This window comes from Oncorhynchus mykiss, chromosome 27, assembly GCF_057628025.1.
Source record: "Oncorhynchus mykiss isolate SJ-2025 chromosome 27, ASM5762802v1, whole genome shotgun sequence".
NCBI lineage: Eukaryota > Metazoa > Chordata > Actinopteri > Salmoniformes > Salmonidae > Oncorhynchus > Oncorhynchus mykiss.
In genome coordinates, this window is record NC_143048.1 from 3,876,239 (window position 1) to 3,898,686 (window position 22,448).

Below are 22,448 nucleotides of genomic sequence, written 5' to 3' on the forward strand. Positions count from 1 at the left end.
TTGTCCACATATTCTAAGTCAGAACCGTCCAGAGTAGTGATGCTAGTCGGGCGGGTGGTTGCGGGCAGCGATCGGTTGAAGAGCATGCATTTAGTTTTACTTGCGTTTAAAAGCAGTTGGAGGCCACAGAAGGAGTGTTGCTTGGCATTGAAGCTCGTTTGGAGGTTTGTTAACACAGTGTCCAAAGAAGGGACAGATGTATACAGAATGGTGTCATCTGCGTAGAGGTGGATCAAGGAATCAACCACAGCAAGAGCGACATTGTTGATATATACAGAGTCGGCCCGAGAATTGAACCCTGTGGTAACCCCATAAAGACTGCCAGAGGTCCGGACAACAGGCCAGGTTGATGAAGACGGCTGCACAGTACTGTCTTTTATTGGTGGCGGAAATTATATCGTTTAGTACCTTGAGCGTGGATGAGGTGCACCTGTGACCAGCTCGGAAACCGGATTGCACTGGTGGGATTCTAAATGGTCAGTGATCTGTTTGTTAATATGGCTTTCAAAGACTTTAGAAAGGCAGGACAGGATGGATGTAACAGTTTGGGTCTAGAGTATCACCCCCTTTGAAGAGGGGGATGACTGTGGAAGCTTTCCAATCTTTAGAGAGGTTGAACAGACTAGTAATAGGGGTTGCAACAATGGCGGCGGATAATTTTAGAAAGAGGGTCCAGATTGTCTAGCCCAGCTGATTTGTACGGGAACAGGTTTTGCAACTATCTGGATTTGGAGGCTTGGAGAAGCTGGGGAGGCTTGGGCAAGTAGCTGCGGGGGGTGCGCGGCTGTTGGCCGGGGTTGGGGTAGCTAGGAGGAAAGCATGGCCAGCCGTAGAGAAATGCTTATTGAAATTCTCGATTATCGTGGAGTTATCGGTGGTGACAGTGTTTCCTAGCCTCAGTGCAGTGGGCAACTGGGAGGAGGTGCTCTTATTCTCCATGGACTTTACCGTGTCACAAAACTTTTTGGAGTTAGAGCTACAGGAAGCAAATTTCTGTTTGAAAAAGCTAGCCTTTGCTTTCCTAACTGACTGTGTGTATTGGTTCCTGACTTCTCTGAAAAGTTGCATATCGCGGGGACTATTCGACGCTAGTGCAGGACGCCACAAGATGTATTTGTGCTGGTCGAGAGCAGTCAGGTCTGGAGTGAACCAAGGGCTATATCTGTTCTTAGTTCTACATTTTTTGAAAGGGGCTTGCTTATTTAAGGTGGTGAGGAAATTACAATTAATGAACAACCAGGCATCCCCTACTGACGGGATGAGGTCAATATCCTTCCAGGATACCCGGGCCAGGTCGATTAGAAAGACCTGCTTGCAGAAGTGATTTTGGGAGCGTTTGACAGTGATGAGGGGTGGTCGTTTGACCGCGGACCCATAACGGATGCAGGCAATGAGGCAGTGATCGCTGAGATCCTGATTGAAAACAGCAGAGGTGTATTTGGAGGGCAAGTTGGTCAGGATAATATCTATGAGGGTGTCCATGTCTACAGATTTAGGGTTGTATCTGGTGGGTTCCTTGAAAATGTGTGTGAGATTGAGGGCATCTAGCTTGGATTGTAGGACGGCCGAGTTGTTAACCTCACTAAGGTAGGGGGCACTATTTTCACCTCCAGATGAAAGTAAACTTGGTAGATTTGTATAGAAAACACTAAAGGTTCCAAAACTGTTAAAATAATGTCTGAGTATAACAGAACTGATATGACAAGCGATGTTCTATGTTCTGATGGCTAGCATCTGATGAAGGTTCTAGCTATAAGGTCTAAAAAAATAGCAGATCCATATCACATTGGGTGAGGTGGGTTTCCGGTAGGTATATTTAATTTAAATGAAAAATATTTATATATTGCAATATATTAAAAAAAGACGAAAAAAACATACCATTTACAACAAACACGTCTTCATGCTACGCCATCTTTGATTACAAGATTGGATCAAGCAAACTCTGAAATTATTTAGTATTTCTGTGCCCATTAAAACAGTTTTCCCAGCGTAACATAAGGAGCCACAAAATGATACATAGTTCGAGTGCATTTCAGAATACAAAAAAACTGTCAGACAGCAAGATCCCCTATTTAAGTTGAAGTTCATCATATGACAAGAGTAACGTTATGACTATAACTACTGTTCCCTGAAGGAGGGATACTAAATGAAACGGCCCCTGGCAGACCACCCAGACCTGACCCCACAAGACGCACACCCAATTACGCATATAGAAGTAGGACTAGTCTACCTGGCATGCACACAAATGTAGGCCTATAAATGTGCCCATTTGGGGATGCCTGATAGTATTTCTGATTGTCTTAACGCACCACCACTAATGAGTTGTGGAGCTTCTCAAAGTAATGCTTTATTCACCTCAAACAGCAAATAAACAAAGTCTAATCCAAATCAATTGCAAATGAGAATAGTTCCTCAAAGTATTTTTGTAAAATATTTCCAGCTCTCACCCTTTTGATAACCACTCGGCATAAAAGGGAAACATGTAATGCTCTGATCCAGTGGAAATGTCATAAAATACCTGATTACTTCTTATCCTTTTCACAAATAGCCTACAGCTGTGTCTGTCCAGAACTCACTGGAGCAGCAAACTGAGGGCCTAGAATATTTTATACAATGTTGCAAGCTTGCTATCTGAGTTTCCTGACCCAGTTGATACAATGTTTCAAGTTTGTTGTAGACAGGCCATTTGCAGCCAATGTGATTTCTAGGATATTTATTTTTATCAGGATATTTTCTACTTGCAGAATTTAATGTTTTTATTTGTTGGTTTTGTGTAGGCTTTTTTTTGTTGTACATAGTTGGTAATGGCAATAAAAGTTACTTTTAGATATCTATAATTTTCATTTAGATTTAGATAGAATGTATATTAATCACAGACAATTTTGAGATATTATTATAAATTTAAATGAAACTGTTCCAAGAAAATGTGCAAATGAAAATCATAACTGGCACACAGATTAGCAGAAATGGTGAGATAAATTGGCACTCCAACTGGAAAAGGTTGCAGACTGCTGGTGTAGTCTATTACTAGTCTATTACTCTATATATCTGTAGTCTATTAGTCTATTACTGCAAACTTCAGGAGCAGAACGGCAGAATTTACAAAGTCCAGCAGCAGAGGGGGGACTCCCTCTGGTCAGGTTGCGTTGACGAGCGGCACCCTCTGGTCAGGTTGCGTTGACGAGCGGCTCCCACTGGTCAGGTTGCGTTGACGAGCGGCTCCCCCTGGTCAGGTTGCGTTGACGAGCGGCTCCCCCTGGTCAGGTTGCGTTGACGAGCGGCTCCCCCTGGTCAGGTTGCGTTGACGAGCGGCTCCCCCTGGTCAGGTTGCGTTGACGAGCGGCTCCCCCTGGTCAGGTTGCCTGTGAATTGTCCGTGAGTATAACAGAACTGATATGGCAGGCGAAAACCTGAGGAAAATCCATCCAGGAAGTACTATTAAGGCTGTTTTTCCATTGAAAGCCTATCCACCATACAAAGACTTAGGACCCAGTTCACGATCTCTATGGCTTCTTCTACATGTGGCCAGTCTTTAGGCATTGTTTCAGGCTTTACTCTGAAAAATGAGGGAGATACAGCACTTTCAATGAGTGGACAGCGGAAATTTGCAGCCATGAGCCCAGCGCGTGATCGGGAGCGCGCATTTCTTGTTTACCTTTTCTATTGACAAAGCTTTTGTCCGGTTGAAATATTATTGAATATTTATGACAAAAACAACCTGAGGATTGATTTTAAACATCGTTTGACATGTTTCTACAAACTTTAATTGTACTTTTTTAAACATTTCGTCTGATGTTGAGAGCGCGCATTGTGACTTTTGATTACTGATCTAAACGCACCAACAAAACTGAGGTTTTTGGACATAAAGAGGGACATTATCGAACAAATTGAACATTTATTGTCTAACATGGAGACCTGGGAGTGCCACCAGATGAAGATCATCAAAGGTGAGTGACTAATTTTAATGCTATTTCTGACTTTTGTGAGCCCTCTCCTTGGTTGGAAAATGGCTGTACGGTTTTCTGTGGCTAGGCGCTGCCCTAACATAATCGCATGATGTGCTTTCGTCGTAAAGCCTTTTTGAATTCTGACACTGCGGCTGGATTAACAAGACGCTTATCTTAATCCTATGTATAAAACTTGTATTTTTCATCAATGTTTATGATGAGTATTTCTGTAATTTGATTTGGCTCTCTGAAATTTCACCGGATGCTTGTTGATTACTGTACATAACGCGCCAATTTCAACTGGGATTTTTGGACATAAAGAGGGACCTTATCGAACAAAACACACATTTATTTTGTAACATGAAGTCCTGTGAGTGCCATCTGATGAAGATCAAAGGTTAGTGATTAATTTAATCGCTATTTCTGACTTTTGCGAGCCCTCTCCTTGGCTGGAAAATGGCTGTATGGTTTTCTGTGACAAGGTGCTGACCTAACAAAATCAGATGGTGTGCTTTCGCCGTAAAGCCTTTTTGAAATCGGACACTGTGGTTGGATTTACAAGAAGTGTATCTTTAAAATGGTATATAATACTTGTATGTTTGAGGAATTGTAATTATGGGATTTCTGTTTTGAATTTGGCAACCTGCAATTTCACTTGCTGTTTTCGAGGTGGGACGCTACCTGTCCCACTGGTGCCAGACAGGTTAAAGCAGGTTAAAGCATCAGACAAGTTCTGTACGTATATTTGATTTTATAAAAATGTATTCGTGGATGTTGATGTGTCTTGCTGGAAGATCCACTTATGGCCAAGTTTCAGCCTCCTAGCAGAGAGGTAACCAGGTTTGGTGGCAAAAATATCCTGGTAGTGGGTAAAGTTTTTATTTATTTTATTTTATACAGTAATTTTTGCTCATCTCTATCAAGGGTATCAATAAGTAGTTGCTTATTTTGATAACTAGTTATTTGACTGAATCAGGAATACAGATGTGGAGTAGATGTAGAGTTTGTTTTAAAATCTCATTACAAATCTGAACTATTCAAACAACACTTGTTGCTCTTTGTACGTGTTGATATAATATTAATATTTAATGGAGAGGAAAAAAACGTTTCCCTAAACTGCTTTATAGTATTATAATTCATTGAAGGAAAAAAAAGGTTTTCCCTGCGTTTACTCCTTCCAGACAGCAGATGGCGATATGTGTCTTTCAGGTGATGTTTCTACTGTGACGTATAATTTAGTGGACGGAACGCTTCTTCAACACCTGCAGCCACCTCTGTATCTCGCTAGACAACAAAGTCGGAACATTCAAGATCTTTAGACAATTTCGTGGTTTATTTGCCACTATGATTTAAACATACGTATGTGGAAACAACTAGCTACCTCATTTAATTTTATATTTACGTTGTGTCAATTAGCTGGCTGGTTAAATTAGCACTAGTCTAGTCGCTAATGCTAATTAGCTATTATCCACGACCATGAGTTCACTAAACTACTCTCCTGATAAAGAAGAGGACGTCTGCTGGACGGAGAAAGAAGCTCTCGTCAAAGAGGAGGAGGAAGAGGAGGCTGTTACAATACAAAATCAAGTAGAGGGTGGGGCTGTTACCGTGAAAGAAGAAGAGAAAGATGCGTTCAGAGTGAAAGAGGAGGAGGATGTTACAGTAAAAGAAGAGGAGGAAGAGAAAGAGGAGGAAGCCGTTTTTGGAGTGGAGGAGGTTACTGTGACCGTGAAAGAAGATGACCACGTTTTTTTAATGAAGGATGAAGAGGGGGAGATTACTGTCACATTAGAGGAGGAAGAAGAAGAGAAGACTGGAGATCTGATTAACACCAGTAAATACAGTGAGTACTGTCTTAAAAAATAGGGGCACAAACTGCAATTGTTGAACTCGTGTGATTTTTTAAATCTACACTTGAATATGTTTTTGTACTATATGAATCGTTCATGACGTCCTCCAGTGATTTTTACTTTTTACTTTTCCTGTTGAAAAGTGATATATAAATACATTAAAGTATAAACACACTAAAGGGAAACACATATTACTTTGAAAATTGCGTTTAATAGACAACTGCAAACATTAAGTAGTTGAGTATTCAAGGAGTTGGTTTGATAGAAAGTGATGATGTCATGGACACTTCAAGTAGTAGGGCATTCAATGAGTTGGTTTGATAGGAAGTGGTGATGTCATGGACACTTCAAGGAGTTGGTTTAGAGCTACAACAAGGAAGCAGTGACAGATTCCAATGGATATTGATGTTCAAATGCTACAGCAATTATGAAGGTGAAAAGGTCAATCCAGAGGTATAATCCACAATAAAACTACATAAAACAATGATATTAAATGGTTGAAAACTGTATCTTAAAACGGCGTCTTCTATACAGGCACCCATCATCTGTTCCATGTAGACTTCAACTGACCCCGTCTTCCCATAATCCAACTAATGAAACGCACCTACAATTGGCCACGAGAGGTCATGACAAACAGAGGGATATTCTGTATACAAATAAACAACTTCCATACAACGCTGTACACAGTCAGCATTTCTATGTTAATTCTATATAATATAAATAATTCTATAAAACATTCTATTCAATATCAAACATATCTACAAATACTTTTTCTTTCTGATACCAAAATGAGACAGTCATTAGTTATATTTCTAAATGTCTCTAACAGATATAATCTGGACATCAGACAGTCATTAGTTATATTTCTAACATATATAATCTTGACATGAGACAGTCATTAGTTATATTTCTAAATGTCTCCAACAGATATAATCTGGGCATGAGACAATCATTTGTTATATTTCTGAGGTTGAGAGACAAAAGCACTGGTTGTTCATTCTATTGTTTCTTGCCAATCACACTGGTTGTTCATTCGATAGTTTCTGGCCAATCACACTGGTTGTTCATTCTATTGTTTCTGGCCAATCACACTGGTTGTTCATTCTATTGTTTTCTAGCCAATCACACTGGTTGTTCATTCTATTGTTTCTGGCGAATCACACTTGTTGTTCGTTCTATAGTTTCTAGCCAAGCAGAAAATGTTGCTGTCTCATCCATTCCCTACGGCAGGTCAGAGGTCGCATTTCAGAATGTCAACATTGTTGCTATGGTGGCTTCAAACAACGTCCCAATATTCTAATTAGCCACTTGGATATGTTCTGAGGGAATTGATGAAGCTACAAAGAGGGGGGTCACCAACAAAACGTTACAGATATTGGGAACCATTTAATCAATTTTTACAACATTTATAAGGGTGATTTTGCATAAAAGTGAACCTGAACCACAGTGATAATTATCCTTAAAGGTTCAATATGCAGAAATCTCTCCACCATTTGATAAAATTGTGATATTTCGCCTGATTTCAGTATGTCTACACTCCGAGCTTGTTTTGTCACAATCATTGTATTATCTAAACCGCTGTTAAATATATTTTCCAAAACCTCAAATATTTTCAACAGTTTGAAGATAAGACTCAAAAACAACACTTAAGATTTGGAAGCATAGACATACCGCACATAGATCAGATCTGTGACTTCTTAGACTTGCTTTCAATGGTCACCTAAAAAGTTATATGTTGCAGCTTTAAGGCCTATAAACAGGTCATTGCATGAATTCTGATCATTTACAGAGCAGGTGGCCACGTCTCCAAAAGGCTTTTCAGCCAATCATATTTAATTTCTTTTAGAATGGGCTTCCCGGGTCTTGTTTTCCACTCATAGCTGGTGATGTCATCGACATAGCTGTCCCCCAGTATTAGTTATGGACATGTTAATGAAACAGTACAGGCCCAATGGAAGAGTCTTGAGTGTTGTTTTAAAGTATTGTAAAGATCGTGGGGGACAGGCAATGTAACAGTACAGACCCAAAGATAGGGGGGTTGACTGGGACAGGCAATGTAACAGTACAGACCCAATGGAAGAGACAGGCAATGTAACATCCATAAAGGTTTTAGGAAATGTAAAACCTGCACCTGACATCAGATCATCTTGAAACTTACTCTGGAAAGTGAAATTTCATCAAGGTTTTATAATAATTCCTGATTTTCATTGTCAGTATGTTTTATAAGGTTTATAATTAGTTCCTGCTTTTCATTGTCAGTATGTTTTTTGAGCTTTATGATGTCAGTGTAACATACATAACGGTTGTGGATGTGATGGATCGTATCTTCTCTTCAGAAGCTGTTCCATTCACCACATTCAGTGTGCTTGTTCTGAGATATTTTCTTCAGACTTCTACTGAAGCAATTGTTGATAACTTGAAAGTTACGTGTTCTAGCTAAGATTCTCTTTACAAACATATTCTGAAGTCAGAGGTTGGAATCGCTTCAGGGAACTGAAATATATGCTGAAATCTGGGGTTTAAAATCAGTTCAGGAAACTGAAATATATGCTGAAATCTGGGGTTTAAAATCAGTTCAGGGAACATAAATGTATAGTGAAATGCATTTCTCTACATTGCAGTACTGTTTTTTAGACAGAAAGATGAGAAGAGTGTTCATCAACAATCTGTGAATAGTCCTGCAGTATATTTTCCAACTGAAAGCCTCCAAAATATCCTGACTTCGTCCCGTGTCTAGAAAAGTGGATTGGCACTATATAATAGTACTAATAACAGTAACATCTTATTTGTAACACACATTTCAAATAAGTGGCACAAAAATATATGTATAATAACATCAAATCAATAACAACATCAAATCCTTAAATATCAAGCCAAATGGTGGCGACTCAGAAGAATCTAGAATCTGAAATCTATTTCGATTTAACACTTTTTTGGTTACTACAAAATTCCATATGTGTTATTTCATAGTGTTGATATCTTCACTAATATTCTATAATGTAGAAAATAGTCAAATGTATAGATAATAAACAGCGAGTAGCAGCAGTGTACAAAACAAATGGGGGGGGAGGGCAATGTAAATAGTCCAGTTGCCATTTGATTAATTGTTCAGCAGTCTTATGACTTGAGGGTAGAAGCTGTTAAGGAGCCTTTTGGTTCTAGACTTGGCGCTCCGGTATCGCTTGCCGTGCGGTAGCAGAGAAAACAGTCTATGACTTGGGTGACTAACGATTTTATGGGCTTTCCTCTGACACCGCCTATTATATAGGTCCTGGATGGCAGGAAGCTTGGCCCCAGTGATGTACTGGGCCGTACACACCACCCTCTGTAGCGCCTTACAGTCAGATGCCGAGCAGTTGCCATACCAGGCGGTGATGTAACCGGTCAGGATGCTCTCGATGGTGCAACTGTAGAAACTTTTGAGGATCTGGGGACCCATGCCAAATCGTATCAGTCTCCTGAGGGGGAAGAGGTTTGGTCGTGCCCTCTTCCTGACTTTCTTGGTGTGTTTGGACCATGATAGTTTGTTGGTGATGTGGACACCAAGGAACTTCAAATCCTCCACCTGAACCACTACAGCCCCGTCGATGTCAATGGGGGCCTGTTCGGCCCGCCTTTTCCTATAGTCTACGATCATCTCCTTTGTCTTACTCACATTGAGGTCTCTGACCTCCCTATAGGCTGCCTCATCGTTGTCGGTGATCAGGCCTACCACTGTTGTGAGCAAACTTAATGATGCTGTTGGAGTCGTGTTTGGCCACGCAGTCGTGGGTGAACAGGGAGTACAGGAGGGGACTAAGTGCACACCCCTGAGGGGCCCCAGTGTTGAGGATCAGCGTGGCAGACGTGTTGTTGCCTACCCTTACCACCTGGGGGCGGCCCATTAGGAAGTCCAGGATCCAGTTGCAGAGCGAGGTGTTTCGTCCCAGGTATCTTAGCTTAGTGATGAGCTTCGTGGGCACTATGGTGTTGAACGCTGAGCTGTAGTCAATGACCAGCATTCTCACATACAGTGGGGAGAACAAGTATTTGATACACTGCCGATTTTGCAGGGTTTCCTACTTACAAAGCATGTAGAGGTCTGTAATTTTTTATCATAGGTACACTTCAACTGTGAGAGACGGAATCTAAAACAAAAATCCAGAAAATCACATTGTATGATTTTTAAGTAATTAATTAGCATTTTGTTGCATGACATAAGTATTTGATCACCTACCAACCAGTAAGAATTTCAGCTCTCACAGACCTGTTAGTTTTTCTATAAAGCCCTCCTGTTCTCCACTCATTACCTGTATTAACTGCACCTGTTTGAACTCGTTACATGTATAAAAGACACCTGTCCACACACTCAATCAAACAGACTCCAACCTCTCCATAATGGCCAAGACTAGAGAGCTGTGTAAGGACATCAGGGATAAAATTGTAGACCTGCACAAGGCTGGGATGGGCTACAGGACAATAGGCAAGCAGCTTGGTGAGAAGGCAGCAACTGTTGGCAGAAAATGGAAGAAGTTCAAGATGACGGTCAATCACCCTCGGTCTGGGGCTCCATGCAGGATCTCACCTCGTGGGGCATCAATGATCATGAGAAAGGTGAGGGATCAGCCCAGAACTACATGGCAGGACCTGGTCAATGGCCTGAAGAGAGCTGGGACCACAGTCTCAAAGAAAACCATTAGTAACACACTACACCGTCATGGATTAAAATCCTGCAGCGCAGGCAAGGTCCCCCTGCTCAAGCCAGCGCATGTCCAGGCCCGTCTGAAGTTTGCCAATGACCATCTGGATGATCCAGAGGAAGAATGGGAGAAGGTTATGTGGTCTGATGAGACAAAAATAGAGCTTTTTGGTCTAAACTCCCCTCGCCGTGTTTGGAGGAAGAAGAAGGATGAGTACAACCCCAAGAACACCACACCACCAGTGTTCCAATATCAGACCACACAAACACCAGTGTTCCTATATCAGAACACACCAGTGTTACTATATCAGACCACACTAGCACCAGTGTTCCTACACTGCTCAAAAAAATAAAGGGAACACTAAAATAACACATCCTAGATCTGAATGAATGAAATATTCTTATTAAATACTTTTTCCTTACATAGTTGAATGTGCTGACAACCAAATCACACAAAAATGATCAATGGAAATCAAATCAACCCATGGAGGTCTGGATTTGGAGTCACACTCAAAATTAAAGTGGAAAACCACACTACAGGCTGATCCAACTTTGATGTAATGTCCTTAAAACAAGTCAAAATGAGGCTCAGTAGTGTGTGTGACCTCCATGTGCCTGTATGACCTCCCTACAACGCCTGGGCATGCTCCTGATGAGGTGGCGGTGAGGTGACTAAAGCATCCGCCAACTCGGACTAAAGCATCCGCCAACTCCTGGACAGTCTGTGGTGCTACGTGGCGTTGGTGGATGGAGCGAGACCTGATGTCCCAGATGTGCTCATTTGGATTCAGGTCTGGGGAACGGGCGGGCCAGTCCATAGCATCAATGCCTTCTTCTTGCAGGAACTGCTGACACACTCCAGCCACATGAGGTCTAGCATTGTCTTGCATTAGGAGGAACCCAGGGCCAACCGCACCAGCATATGGTCTCACAAGGGGTCTGAGGATCTCATCTCGGTACCTAATGGCAGTCAGGCTACCTCTGGCGAGCACATGGAGGGCTGTGTGGCCCCCCAAAGAAATGCCACCCCACACCATGACTGACCCACCGCCAAACCGGTCATGCTGGAGGATGTTGCAGGCAGCAGAACGTTCTCCACGGCATCTCCAGACTGTCACGTCTGTCACGTGCTCAGTGTGAACCTGCTTTCATCTGTGAAGAGCACAGGGCGCCAGTGGCGAATTTGCCAATCTTTGTGTTCTCTGGCAAATGCCAAACGTCCTGCACGGTGTTGGGCTGTAAGCACAATCCCCACCTGTGGATGTCGGGCCCTCATACCACCCTCATGGAGTCTGTTTCTGACCGTTTGAGCAGACACATGCACATTTGTGGCCTGCTGGAGGTCAATTTGCAGGGCTCTGGCAGTGCTCCTCCTTGCACAAAGGCGGAGGTAGCGGTCCTGCTGCTGGGTTGTTGCCCTCCTACGGCCTCCTCCACGTCTCCTGTTGTACTGGCCTGTCTCCTGGTAGCGCCTCCATGCTCTGGACACTACGCTGACAGACACAGCAAACCTTCTTGCCACAGCTCGCATTGATGTGCCATCCTGGATGAGCTGCACTACCTGAGCCACTTGTGTGGGTTGTAGACTCCGTCTCATGCTACCACTAGAGTGAAAGCACCGGCAGCATTCAAAAGTGACCAAAACATCAGCCAGGAAGCATAGGAACTGAGACGTGGTCTGTGGTCCCAACCTGCAGAACCACTCCTTTATTGGGGGTGTCTTGCTAATTGCCTATAATTTCCATCTGTTGTCTATTCCATTTGCACAACAGCATGTGCAATTTATTGTCAATCAGTGTTGCTTCCTAAGTGGACAGTTTGATTTCACAGAAGTGTGATTGACTTGGAGTTACATTGTGTTGTTTAAGTGTTCCCTTTATTTTTTTGAGCAGTGTAGATCAGACCACACCAGCACCAGTGTTCCTATATCAGACCACACCAGCACCAGTGTTCCTATATCAGACCAGACCAGCACCAGTGTTCCTATATCAGACCAGACCAGCACCAGTGTTCCTATATCAGACCACACCAGCACCAGTGTTCCTATATCAGATCACACTAGCACCAGTGTTCCTATATCAGACCACACCAGTGTTCCTATATCAGACCACACCAGTGTTCCTATATCAGACCACACCAGCACCAGTGTTCCTATATCAGACCACACCAGCACCAGTGTTCCTATATCAGACCACACCAGTGTTCCTATATCAGACCACACCAGTGTTCCTATATCAGACCACACCAGTGTTCCTATATCAGACCAGACCAGCACCAGTGTTCCTATATCAGACCAGACCAGCACCAGTGTTCCTATATCAGACCACACCAGCACCAGTGTTCCTATATCAGATCACACTAGCACCAGTGTTCCTATATCAGACCACACCAGTGTTCCTATATCAGACCACACCAGTGTTCCTATATCAGACCACACCAGCACCAGTGTTCCTATATCAGACCACACCAGCACCAGTGTTCCTATATCAGACCACACCAGTGTTCCTATATCAGACCACACCAGTGTTCCTATATCAGACCACACCAGTGTTCCTATATCAGACCACGCCAGCACCAGTGTACCTATATCAGACCACACCAGTGTTACTATATCAGACCACACCAGTGTTACTATATCAGACCACACCAGTGTTACTATATCAGACCACACCAGTGTTACTATATCAGACCACACCAGTGTTCCTATATCAGACCACGCCAGCACCAGTGTACCTATATCAGACCACACCAGTGTTACTATATCAGACCACACCAGCACCAGTGTTCCTATATCAGACCACACCAGTGTTACTATATCAGACCACACCAGTGTTACTATATCAGACCACACCAGCGTTCCTATATCAGAACACACCAGCGTTCCTATGATGGTCTCCACACCTTGTTATTGTACTAGCTCCACTACTATACTATGATGGTCTCCACACCTTGTTATTGTACTAGTACCACTACTATACTATGATGGTCTCCACACCTTGTTATTGTACTAGCTCCACTACTAGTACCACTACTATACTATGATGGTCTCCACACCGTGTTATTGTACTAGCTTTACTACTAGCTCCACTACTATACTCTGATGGTCTCCACACCTTGTTATTGTACTAGCTCCACTACTATACTTTGATGGTCTCCACACCTTGTTATTGTACTAGCTCCACTACTAGTACCACTACTATACTATGATGGTCTCCACACCTTGTTATTGTACTAGCTCCACTACTATACAATGATGGTCTCCACACCTTGTTATTGTACTAGCTCCACTACTATACTATGATGGTCTCCACACCTTATTGTACTAGCTCCACTACTATACTATGATGGTCTCCACACCTTGTTATTGTACTAGCTCCACTACTATACTATGATGGCCTCTACACCTTGTTATTGTACTAGCTCCACTACTATACTATGATGGTCTCCACACCTTGTTATTGTACTAGCTCCACTACTATACTATGATGGTCTCCACACCTTGTTTTTGTACTCGCTCCACTACTAGTACCACTACTATACTATGATGGTCTCCACACCTTATTATTGTACTAGCTCCACTACTAGTACCACTACTATACTATGATGTTATTCACACCTTGTTATCAAATATATTTTTATAAAGCCCTTTTTACATCAGCCGATGTCACAAAGTGATATACAGGAACTCAGCCTAAAACCCCAAACAGCAATGCAGATGTAGAAGCACCGTGGCTCCCCAATTAAGGTTCAACCAGCTGCCTGTAGTTGGGAGGTAGTTCTGTAGTTGTATACAGCCAGACTGGAAGGGTTCATGCAAAGTGTTGGTAGAGAGGTAGTTCTGTAGTATCTAGTCAGACTGGAAGGGTTCATGCAGATTGTTGGTAGAGAGGGAGTTCTGTAGTATCTTGCCAGACTGGAAGGGTTCATGCAGATTGTTGGTAGAGAGGGAGTTCTTTAGTATCTAGCCAGACTGGAAGGGTTCATGCAGATTGTTGGTAGAGAGGTAGTTCTGTAGTATCTAGCCAGACTTGAAGGGTGTCATGCAGATTTTCTCAAGGTTGGTTTGATGGAGGCAGTTTTAAGGGAATTAGCCACAGTGCCTGAATTAAAGTGATTTATGATTGTATGATTCTTGTGGGAATAGGGTCCAAGGGGCAGGTAGTTGACCTCATATAATTGACCATTTCAGAGACCGATGTTGGGGTTTTCAATGAGAATATAGTGAAACTGCAGCTGGGAGGCTCAGTGTGAAGCAGAGGGCAGGTCTGAATCACGGGGTAGATTGTACAGTGAAACTGCAGCTGGGAGGCTGTGTGAAGCAGAGGGCAGGTCTGAATCAAGGGGTAGATTGTACAGTGAAACTGCAGCTGGGAGGCTCAGTGTGATGCAGAGGGCAGGTCTGAATCACGGGGTAGATTGTACAGTGAAACTGCAGCTGGGAGGCTCAGTGTGATGCAGAGGGCAGGTCTGAATCAAGGGGTAGGTTGGACACTGACGTAAATGCTCTTTATTTTTCGGATTTGGGGATTTGAAAAATTGTACTTTATTCAAAGGAGGCATTAGCGAGTGGTTGAACTAATTTCTTTACTACAGAAAATATAATTAAAGTGTAACTTGGTAAAGTGTAACTTGTGTGTTCAGTGCCTCTTTGTAGTCAGTCTGGTGATATACCAGGGCCTGGGCATGCAGTCTGTTGATAGTCTGTTGGCCTGGGGATGCAGTTAGGTTTGTTTTCCTCTAGCTGTTCCCCAGTTTGCTCCCAGCAGCATTCATAGAACGTAGATCACTGTTAAACTAGGCTGCAGAGCGTTTGTTTGACTGAATGAATATGACATTGTCTTAAATGCAGCGTTAAAATGTTAAGTTTTAATTCTCATCCATTACAAAAAGAGGTGCAGCGAAATGCTTATGTTTCTAGCTCCAACGGTGCAGTAATACCTACCAATACAAATCAATACACACACAAATCCCCAAGATAACAAGAAATAAATGAATAAATATCAGCACGATGTCAGACTTCGGAATTTAAATATTTAAGCAGAGCGGTGGCCAGCGGTCAAAGGCACTGCATCTCAGTGAGGCGTCACTACAGTCCCTGGTTCTAATCCAGGCTGTATCACAACCGGCTGTGATCGGGAGTCCCATAGGGCGGCGCACAATTGGCCCAGCATCGTCCAGGTTAGGGGAGAGTTTGGCCAGCCAGGAAGTCCTTGTCCCATCGCGCCCTAGCAACTCCTTGTGGCGGCCGGGCCCATGCACGCTGACTTCAGGTGCCAGCTGGACGGTGTTTCCTCCGACACATTGGTGTGGCTGACTTTCAGGTTAAGCGAGCAGTGTGTCAAGAAGTGCAGTGTGGCTTGGCAGGGTCGTGTTTCAGCAGTGTGTCGTGAAGTGCTGCTTGGCAGGGTCGTGTTTCAGCAGTGTGTCACGAAGTGCAGTGTGGCTTGGCAGGGTCGTGTTTCAGCAGTGTGTCAAGAAGTGCAGTGCGGCTTGGCAGGATCGTGTTTCAGCAGTGTGTCAAGAAGTGCAGTGCGGCTTGGCAGGATCGTGTTTCAGCAGTGTGTCAAGAAGTGAAGTGCTGCTTGGCAGGCTCGTGTTTCAGCAGTGTGTCAAGAAGTGCAGTGTGGCTTGGCAGGGTCGTGTTTCAGCAGTGTGTCAAGAAGTGCAGTGCTGCTTGGCAGGGTCGTGTTTTGGAGGACGCATGGCTCTCGACCTTCGCCTCTCCCCGGAGTCCGTAGAGGAGTTGTAATTGGATTAAACAAAATTGGCGAGAAAAAATATATAATACACTCGTACTGAAATCAGATTTTTCAATGACCTGGCAGATGTGTCAAACCATGTAAACACCTGCAAGACTTCGGTTAGAAGTGAATCACCTGCCTGGACATCCTAAGAACCACACAGAGACCTGCATTTTGAAGTCGGTTTAATAATACTTGTAAAACCTGACTTCAGGTGATTGAGGGATCTAGTCTAGATTAAACATCATATGAAGTTTTATCATGTGGAGGTTACATTCAGGTCTCTGTTTAATAAAATAATTGGTTTGTCTTTGACAGGAGAGAGACCAGACCCTCCTTCTGACAGCAGGAAGAGTCCTTCAGGGGAACCAGACCCTGAGACGTCTAAACCAGCAGGACGACATCACTGCTCCCAGTGTGGAAAGAGTTTTACTCAGTTAGGGAGCCTGAAAACACATAATAGAATACACACAGAAGAGAAGCCTTACCACTGCTCCTTGTGCGGAAAGAGTTTTAGGTGGTTAGGGAGCGTCGAAAGGCATGAGAGGACACACACAGGAGAAAAGCCTTTCCAATGTTCCCATTGTGGAAAGAGTTGTACCCAGTTAGGGAGCCTGAAGGAGCACGAGAGAATACACACAGGAGAAAAGCCTTACCAATGTTCCCATTGTGGAAAGCATTTTGCCCAGTTAGGAAACCTGAACCAGCATGAGAGGACACACACAGCAAAAAAGACGTACCACTGCTCCCACTGTGGAAAGAGATTTACCCGGTTAAGGTACCTGAAAGAGCATGAAAGAATACATACAAATACACAGGAGGAGAAGACATACCACTGCTCTCATTGTGGAAAGACATTTTCCCAGTCAGAGGACCTGAAATCACACGAGAGAATCGAGAGGCTGTGTTCTGACTTGTGTTTTTGACTGAGAATGTGTGTTTTTGTTTGGGCTGTCAGACTTGAGATAACTTTGTAATGTTAGTGCATCCATTGTCTGAAAGCGTTGAAAATACACTGAAAGCATCCAAAATGCATACTATATACCGCTAAAATCTACAATGCCATGTAAAAACAAGATGACATGGAGGTTAAATAAAGTGTGCTTTATCAATGTAACATATTGTGACCCCGTCCACTGTGGGGCTCTGTAGAGTCATAATATCCATAACAACTACAGGTCAAACAGGGAAATGGTTCCAATCCTTTTTCCAACATTAATTTTTCCCACAGGGCTGTGTTTTGTTTAGGCTCACCCTGGTGTGATGTTTTGATAACCATGTAAATCTCTCTAAGACAAGGTGACTGAGGGCATACCGTGTGTTGTGAATGTATTGTAATGTTTTTAATATTGTATAACTGCCTTTATTTTGCTGGACCCAGGGTGGGTATAATTTGTGGAACGTTCCAACAGGAATCCGTTCCAAAAACTTAGTAAATAACAAGGTTGCCAACAAACAACGCATACAGAGTCGTATAACAGTAGAATGAGATACCGAATAGGGAGTGAGCTATGTAATTACGTTTTTTCACTCACCACGTTTATTCTGAAAAAATGTATCGTCGTTCTGGTGGCCTCCACCATTTCTCATTCGTTGGTTTAGTTATTATTTCCGGTGTTCCTGCATTTGCCGGTGAACTCTGTTGCGCCTCAATTGGGGAATCGCTGTGGTTGAAATGTAACTGATGACCGCAAGCCCCAGTATTTTATTAGCTAGGTGGCTTGTACACAATTGTTACCGATGATTCTGTATATACCTACTCGTACTGCAGAAACATACATTGTATTTTGCCAAGTTCTCTCTGTGTTAATCCTGTTTCCCAAATATAGCAGGTAACTTGTGTCGATGTTGTTGAGTTCATCTTGCCTAGTTAAATAAAGATTAAATAAATTAGAACATTTAAAATATATACTTTGACCTATTTCAGGTAACCCCAAGATGCTTGATTCACTACAGCTGCTTTCCAGGCGTTTTTGCTTTACATCCCGACTTTTGAACGTATGTTTATTGGACATACAGTGCCTTGCGAAAGTATTCGGCCCCCTTGAACTTTGCGACCTTTTGCCACATTTCAGGCTTCAAACATAAAGATATAAAACTGTATTTTTTTGTGAAGAATCAACAACAAGTGGGACACAATCATGAAGGGGAACGACATTTATTGGATATTTCAAATATATCAATATTTTTAACAAATCAAAAACTGAAAAATTGGGCGTGCAAAATATTCAGCCCCTTTACTTTCAGTGCAGCAAACTCTCTCCAGAAGTTCAGTGAGGATCTCTGAATGATCCAATGTTGACCTAAATGACTAATGATGATAAATACAATCCACCTGTGTGTAATCAAGTCTCCGTATAAATGCACCTGCACTGTGATAGTCTCAGAGGTCCGTTAAAAGTGCAGAGAGCATCATGAAGAACAAGGAACACACCAGACAGGTCCGAGATAATGTTGTGAAGAAGTTTAAAGCCGGATTTGGATACAAAAAGATTTCCCAAGCTTTAAACATCCCAAGGAGCACTGTGCAAGCGATAATATTGAAATGGAAGGAGTATCAGACCACTGCAAATCTACCAAGACTTGGCCGTCCCTCTAAACTTTCAGCTCATACAAGGAGAAGACTGATCAGAGATGCAGCCAAGAGGCCCATGATTACTCTGGATGAACTGCAGAGATCTACAGCTGAGGTGGGAGACTCTGTCCATAGGACAACAATCAGTCGTATATTGCACAAATCTGGCCTTTATGGAAGAGTGGCAAGAAGAAAGCCATTTCTTAAAGATATCCATAAAAAGTGTTGGTTAAAGTTTGCCACAAGCCACCTGGGAGACACACCAAACATTTGGAAGAAGGTGCTCTGGTCAGATGAAACCAAAATTGAACTTTTTGGCAACAATGCAAAACGTTATGTTTGGCGTAAAAGCAACACAGCTCATCACCCTGAACACACTGTCAAACATGGTGGTGGCAGCATCATGGTTTGGGCCTGCTTTTCTTCAGCAGGGACAGGGAAGATGGTTAAAATTGATGGGAAGATGGATGGAGCCAAATACAGGACCATTCTGGACTCCTGATGGAGTCTGCAAAAGACCTGAGACTGGGACGGAGATTTGTCTTCCAACAAGACAATCATCCAAAACATAAAGCAAAATCTACAATGGAATGGTTCAAAAATAAACATATCCAGGTGTTAGAATGGCCAAGTCAGAGTCCAAGATTCAAGTCCAGACCTGAATCCAATCGAGAATCTGTGGAAAGAACTGAAAACTGCTGTTCAAAAATGCTCTCCATCCAACCTCACTGAGCTCGAGCTGTTTTGCAAGGAGGAATGGGAAAAAATTTCAGTCTCTCGATGTGCAAAACTGATAGAGACATACCCCAAGCGACTTACAGCTGTAATTGCAGCAAAAGGTGGCGCTACAAAGTATTAACTTAAGGGGGCTGAATAATTTTGCACGCCCAATTTTTCAGTTTTTGATTTGTTAAAAAAGTTTGAAAGATCCAATAAATGTCGTTCCACTTCATGATTGTGTCCCACTTGTTGTTGATTCTTCACAAAAAAATACAGTTTTATATCTTTATGTTTGAAGCCTGAAATGTGGCAAAAGGTTGCAAAGTTCAAGGGGGCCGAATACTTTCGCAAGGCACTGTATGTATTATGTACTTGTTGTACATTGGATTTGTGCCTCAGAGCATCATGGGCGTTTGTATGTGTCGATATGATCACGTTCCAGATAAATGTTTGAACTGATTCCTGTCTCCCATCTCGTCATTATTGAATTGTTATACAGACTTGGTTATGAAACCCACAAACATCACAAAAGATTGGTGATGAGTAAGTCTGAATATACAGGAACTATTCTGTCTGGAAGAAGTTGGTTTTTACAACTATTGAAAACAAACATACTGGACACACACACACACACACACACACACACACACACTGGACACACTGACACACACACACACACACACACACACACACACACAGTACAAACACACACTGGACACACTGACACACACACTGGACAAACACACAAACTCCCTGGACACACACACACACACACACACACACACACACACTGGACAAACACACAAACTCCCTGGACACACACACACACACACACACACACACACAAAACACTACGCACAATTAGCACAACCACACACCCAAATAGCAAAACACCACAGATCCTTTGCAAAATTAAACACTCTTGTAAAAACTATACACTTCTTTTTAAAAACCACACTTTGTTACCATATGAAACACACACGTTTCACATTACTATACTCTGTTGACACGAGTTACACTCTGCTGTGATAAACCTAAAACACTTTTAGCACTTCTACTTCCCTATGATTAGAGTAGGCTACTATCAACAAAGTACAAATATAATGTAAATTCACCAAACACTACAAAAGACCAATGTTGCAGACTGAAGAAACTCATTTATTTCTCAACACGCCCAAAATGTTGACATGGAGATTCATAATACTGTAACCAAACGTCACTTTACATATTGTAAGTTCAAAAAAATAAAATAAAAAATAACTAGACATTGTCTCTTCGCCTAGCTGGATCTGGCCAGAGAAGTTCATCAACATCGCAGGCAATGTTGTCATTAGCAAGACACCTTGGAAAGAAACGTCTTGAATGACTAATCCATCCTTGCATTGAAGCTACCTCCATCTGGTCACAGCCCTCCTCCATGGCTTGGATGAGGGGTACCTCAGCCTGGAACGGAGATCATATAGCTTCCACCGCCATGCAGAGAAAAAATCTTCTATAGGATTGAGGAATGGAGAGTATGGTGGAAGATATAGGACGGTGAAATGTGGATGTTGCTGAAACCAGATCTGAACCAGAGCAGAGCGGTGGAAAGACACATTGTCCCAGACAACAATGTATTGCATATGATCGACTTGATTTGCTGCTGTTATGTTGTGCAATTGGTCCAAGAATGTAAGTCTGAGTGCTGTGTTGTAAGGGCCCATATAGGCATGACTTTGGAGGACCCCATTCTGTGTAATGGCTGCACAGTGTGTTATATTACCCCCACTTTGCCCTGGGACATTGACTATAGCCCTTTGGCCATTGATGCTTCTTCCCCTCATTCGTGTTCTCGTCAGGTTGAACCCAGCCTCATCTACGTAAATGTACTCATGCTGGATCTCCTCTCCATCCATTCGTAAAACTCTCAGAAAAACAGTGTCAGGCAAAATTGTGTAGTTCAGTGTAGATCTAGTATACATATTACAGTACAGTAAAATATTATGAGACAGTATGCAAGATCACACTGCTAAAGTGAATACATACCTCTGCATAATCATGCCGCAGTCGTTTCACCCTTTCGGAATTGCGCTCGAAAGGCACTCGATAAGTTTGCTTCATTTGAATATGTTTTTTTTTTAGGATGCGTGGCAGTGTTGATGTTGAGACCTGATGGATATCGTTGAAAATGGCGTGGTTATTGACAATGTTAGCTTGGAGCTGCTTGAGTGTTATAGCATTGTTGGCCAAAACCATGTTTACTATCTCCCTCTCTTGCTGTTCTGTGAACATAGGAGGCCTTCCCCCTTGTCGTCCCTGACCCTCAATCCTATGTAGAAAAAAATCAGTATACAATAGTACAGTAATTTCACTGGAAAAGGTAACAGAAGTGCTGATAGTGCATAGAATACAGTACTGTAAGCAGTTACTGAAACCGTGCAGATGTTTTTGATATGATGATATTTTTACAATACCTATTTTCCTGTCGAAATGTTCTCATCACGCTTGCCACTGTATATCGGCTTAGATTTGGCTCCCTCAGCGTCAGGCCTTGGTTGACAACGTGGTCAACCAGTGTTGCGTGGATCTCATTTGTCAGATTTGGTCCTCTTTGAGCACCTTCTTGTCTTCCTCTTCCTCCCCTTCCTCCTCCTCCTCGTCCTCGTCCTCCTCGTTCTCCTCGTCGTCCTCCTCATTCTCCTCATTCTCCTCATTCTCCTCGTCCTCCTCGTCGTCGTCGTCGTCCTCCTCCTCCTCCTCCTCCTCCTCGTCTTACTCTTTCTCTGACTCTTTCCATTGTGCTTGAAGACCGATGAACTCACCTGCTGATTTTTATAGTGCTTATACACCTGATTGGTGTGTCTACAATTAAGCAAATTGGCAAATAAACTACTGAAAACGTCACTCAGTACATCCAAAACAACATACAGTCTTTCCACAAGATTCCCATGAAGTTAT

The 22,448-nt window shown here is 42.7% G+C and overlaps 1 protein-coding gene across 1 annotated transcript; it reads left to right on the forward strand.

Moving 5' to 3' along the window:
• The first annotated feature begins 5,183 nt into the window (after window positions 1-5,183).
• Window positions 5,184-19,970, forward strand: LOC110507336 (uncharacterized). Its single transcript, XM_021587259.3, has 2 exons — window positions 5,184-5,790; window positions 16,535-19,970. Exons 1-2 carry the CDS (start codon window positions 5,424-5,426, stop codon window positions 17,140-17,142), a joined length of 975 nt encoding a protein of 324 aa, XP_021442934.1. The 5' UTR covers window positions 5,184-5,423; the 3' UTR covers window positions 17,143-19,970.
• Window positions 19,971-22,448: the final 2,478 nt, after the last annotated feature.

Excerpts from the sequence above, each read along its gene's own strand:
- LOC110507336 (XM_021587259.3), top strand. The coding sequence starts at position 5,424 with ATGAGTTCACTAAACTACTCTCCTGATAAAGAAGAGGACGTCTGCTGG. Across the intron at positions 5,791-16,534 it reads GATTAACACCAGTAAATACA|GAGAGAGACCAGACCCTCCT; the intron begins GTGAGTACTGTC and ends TGTCTTTGACAG.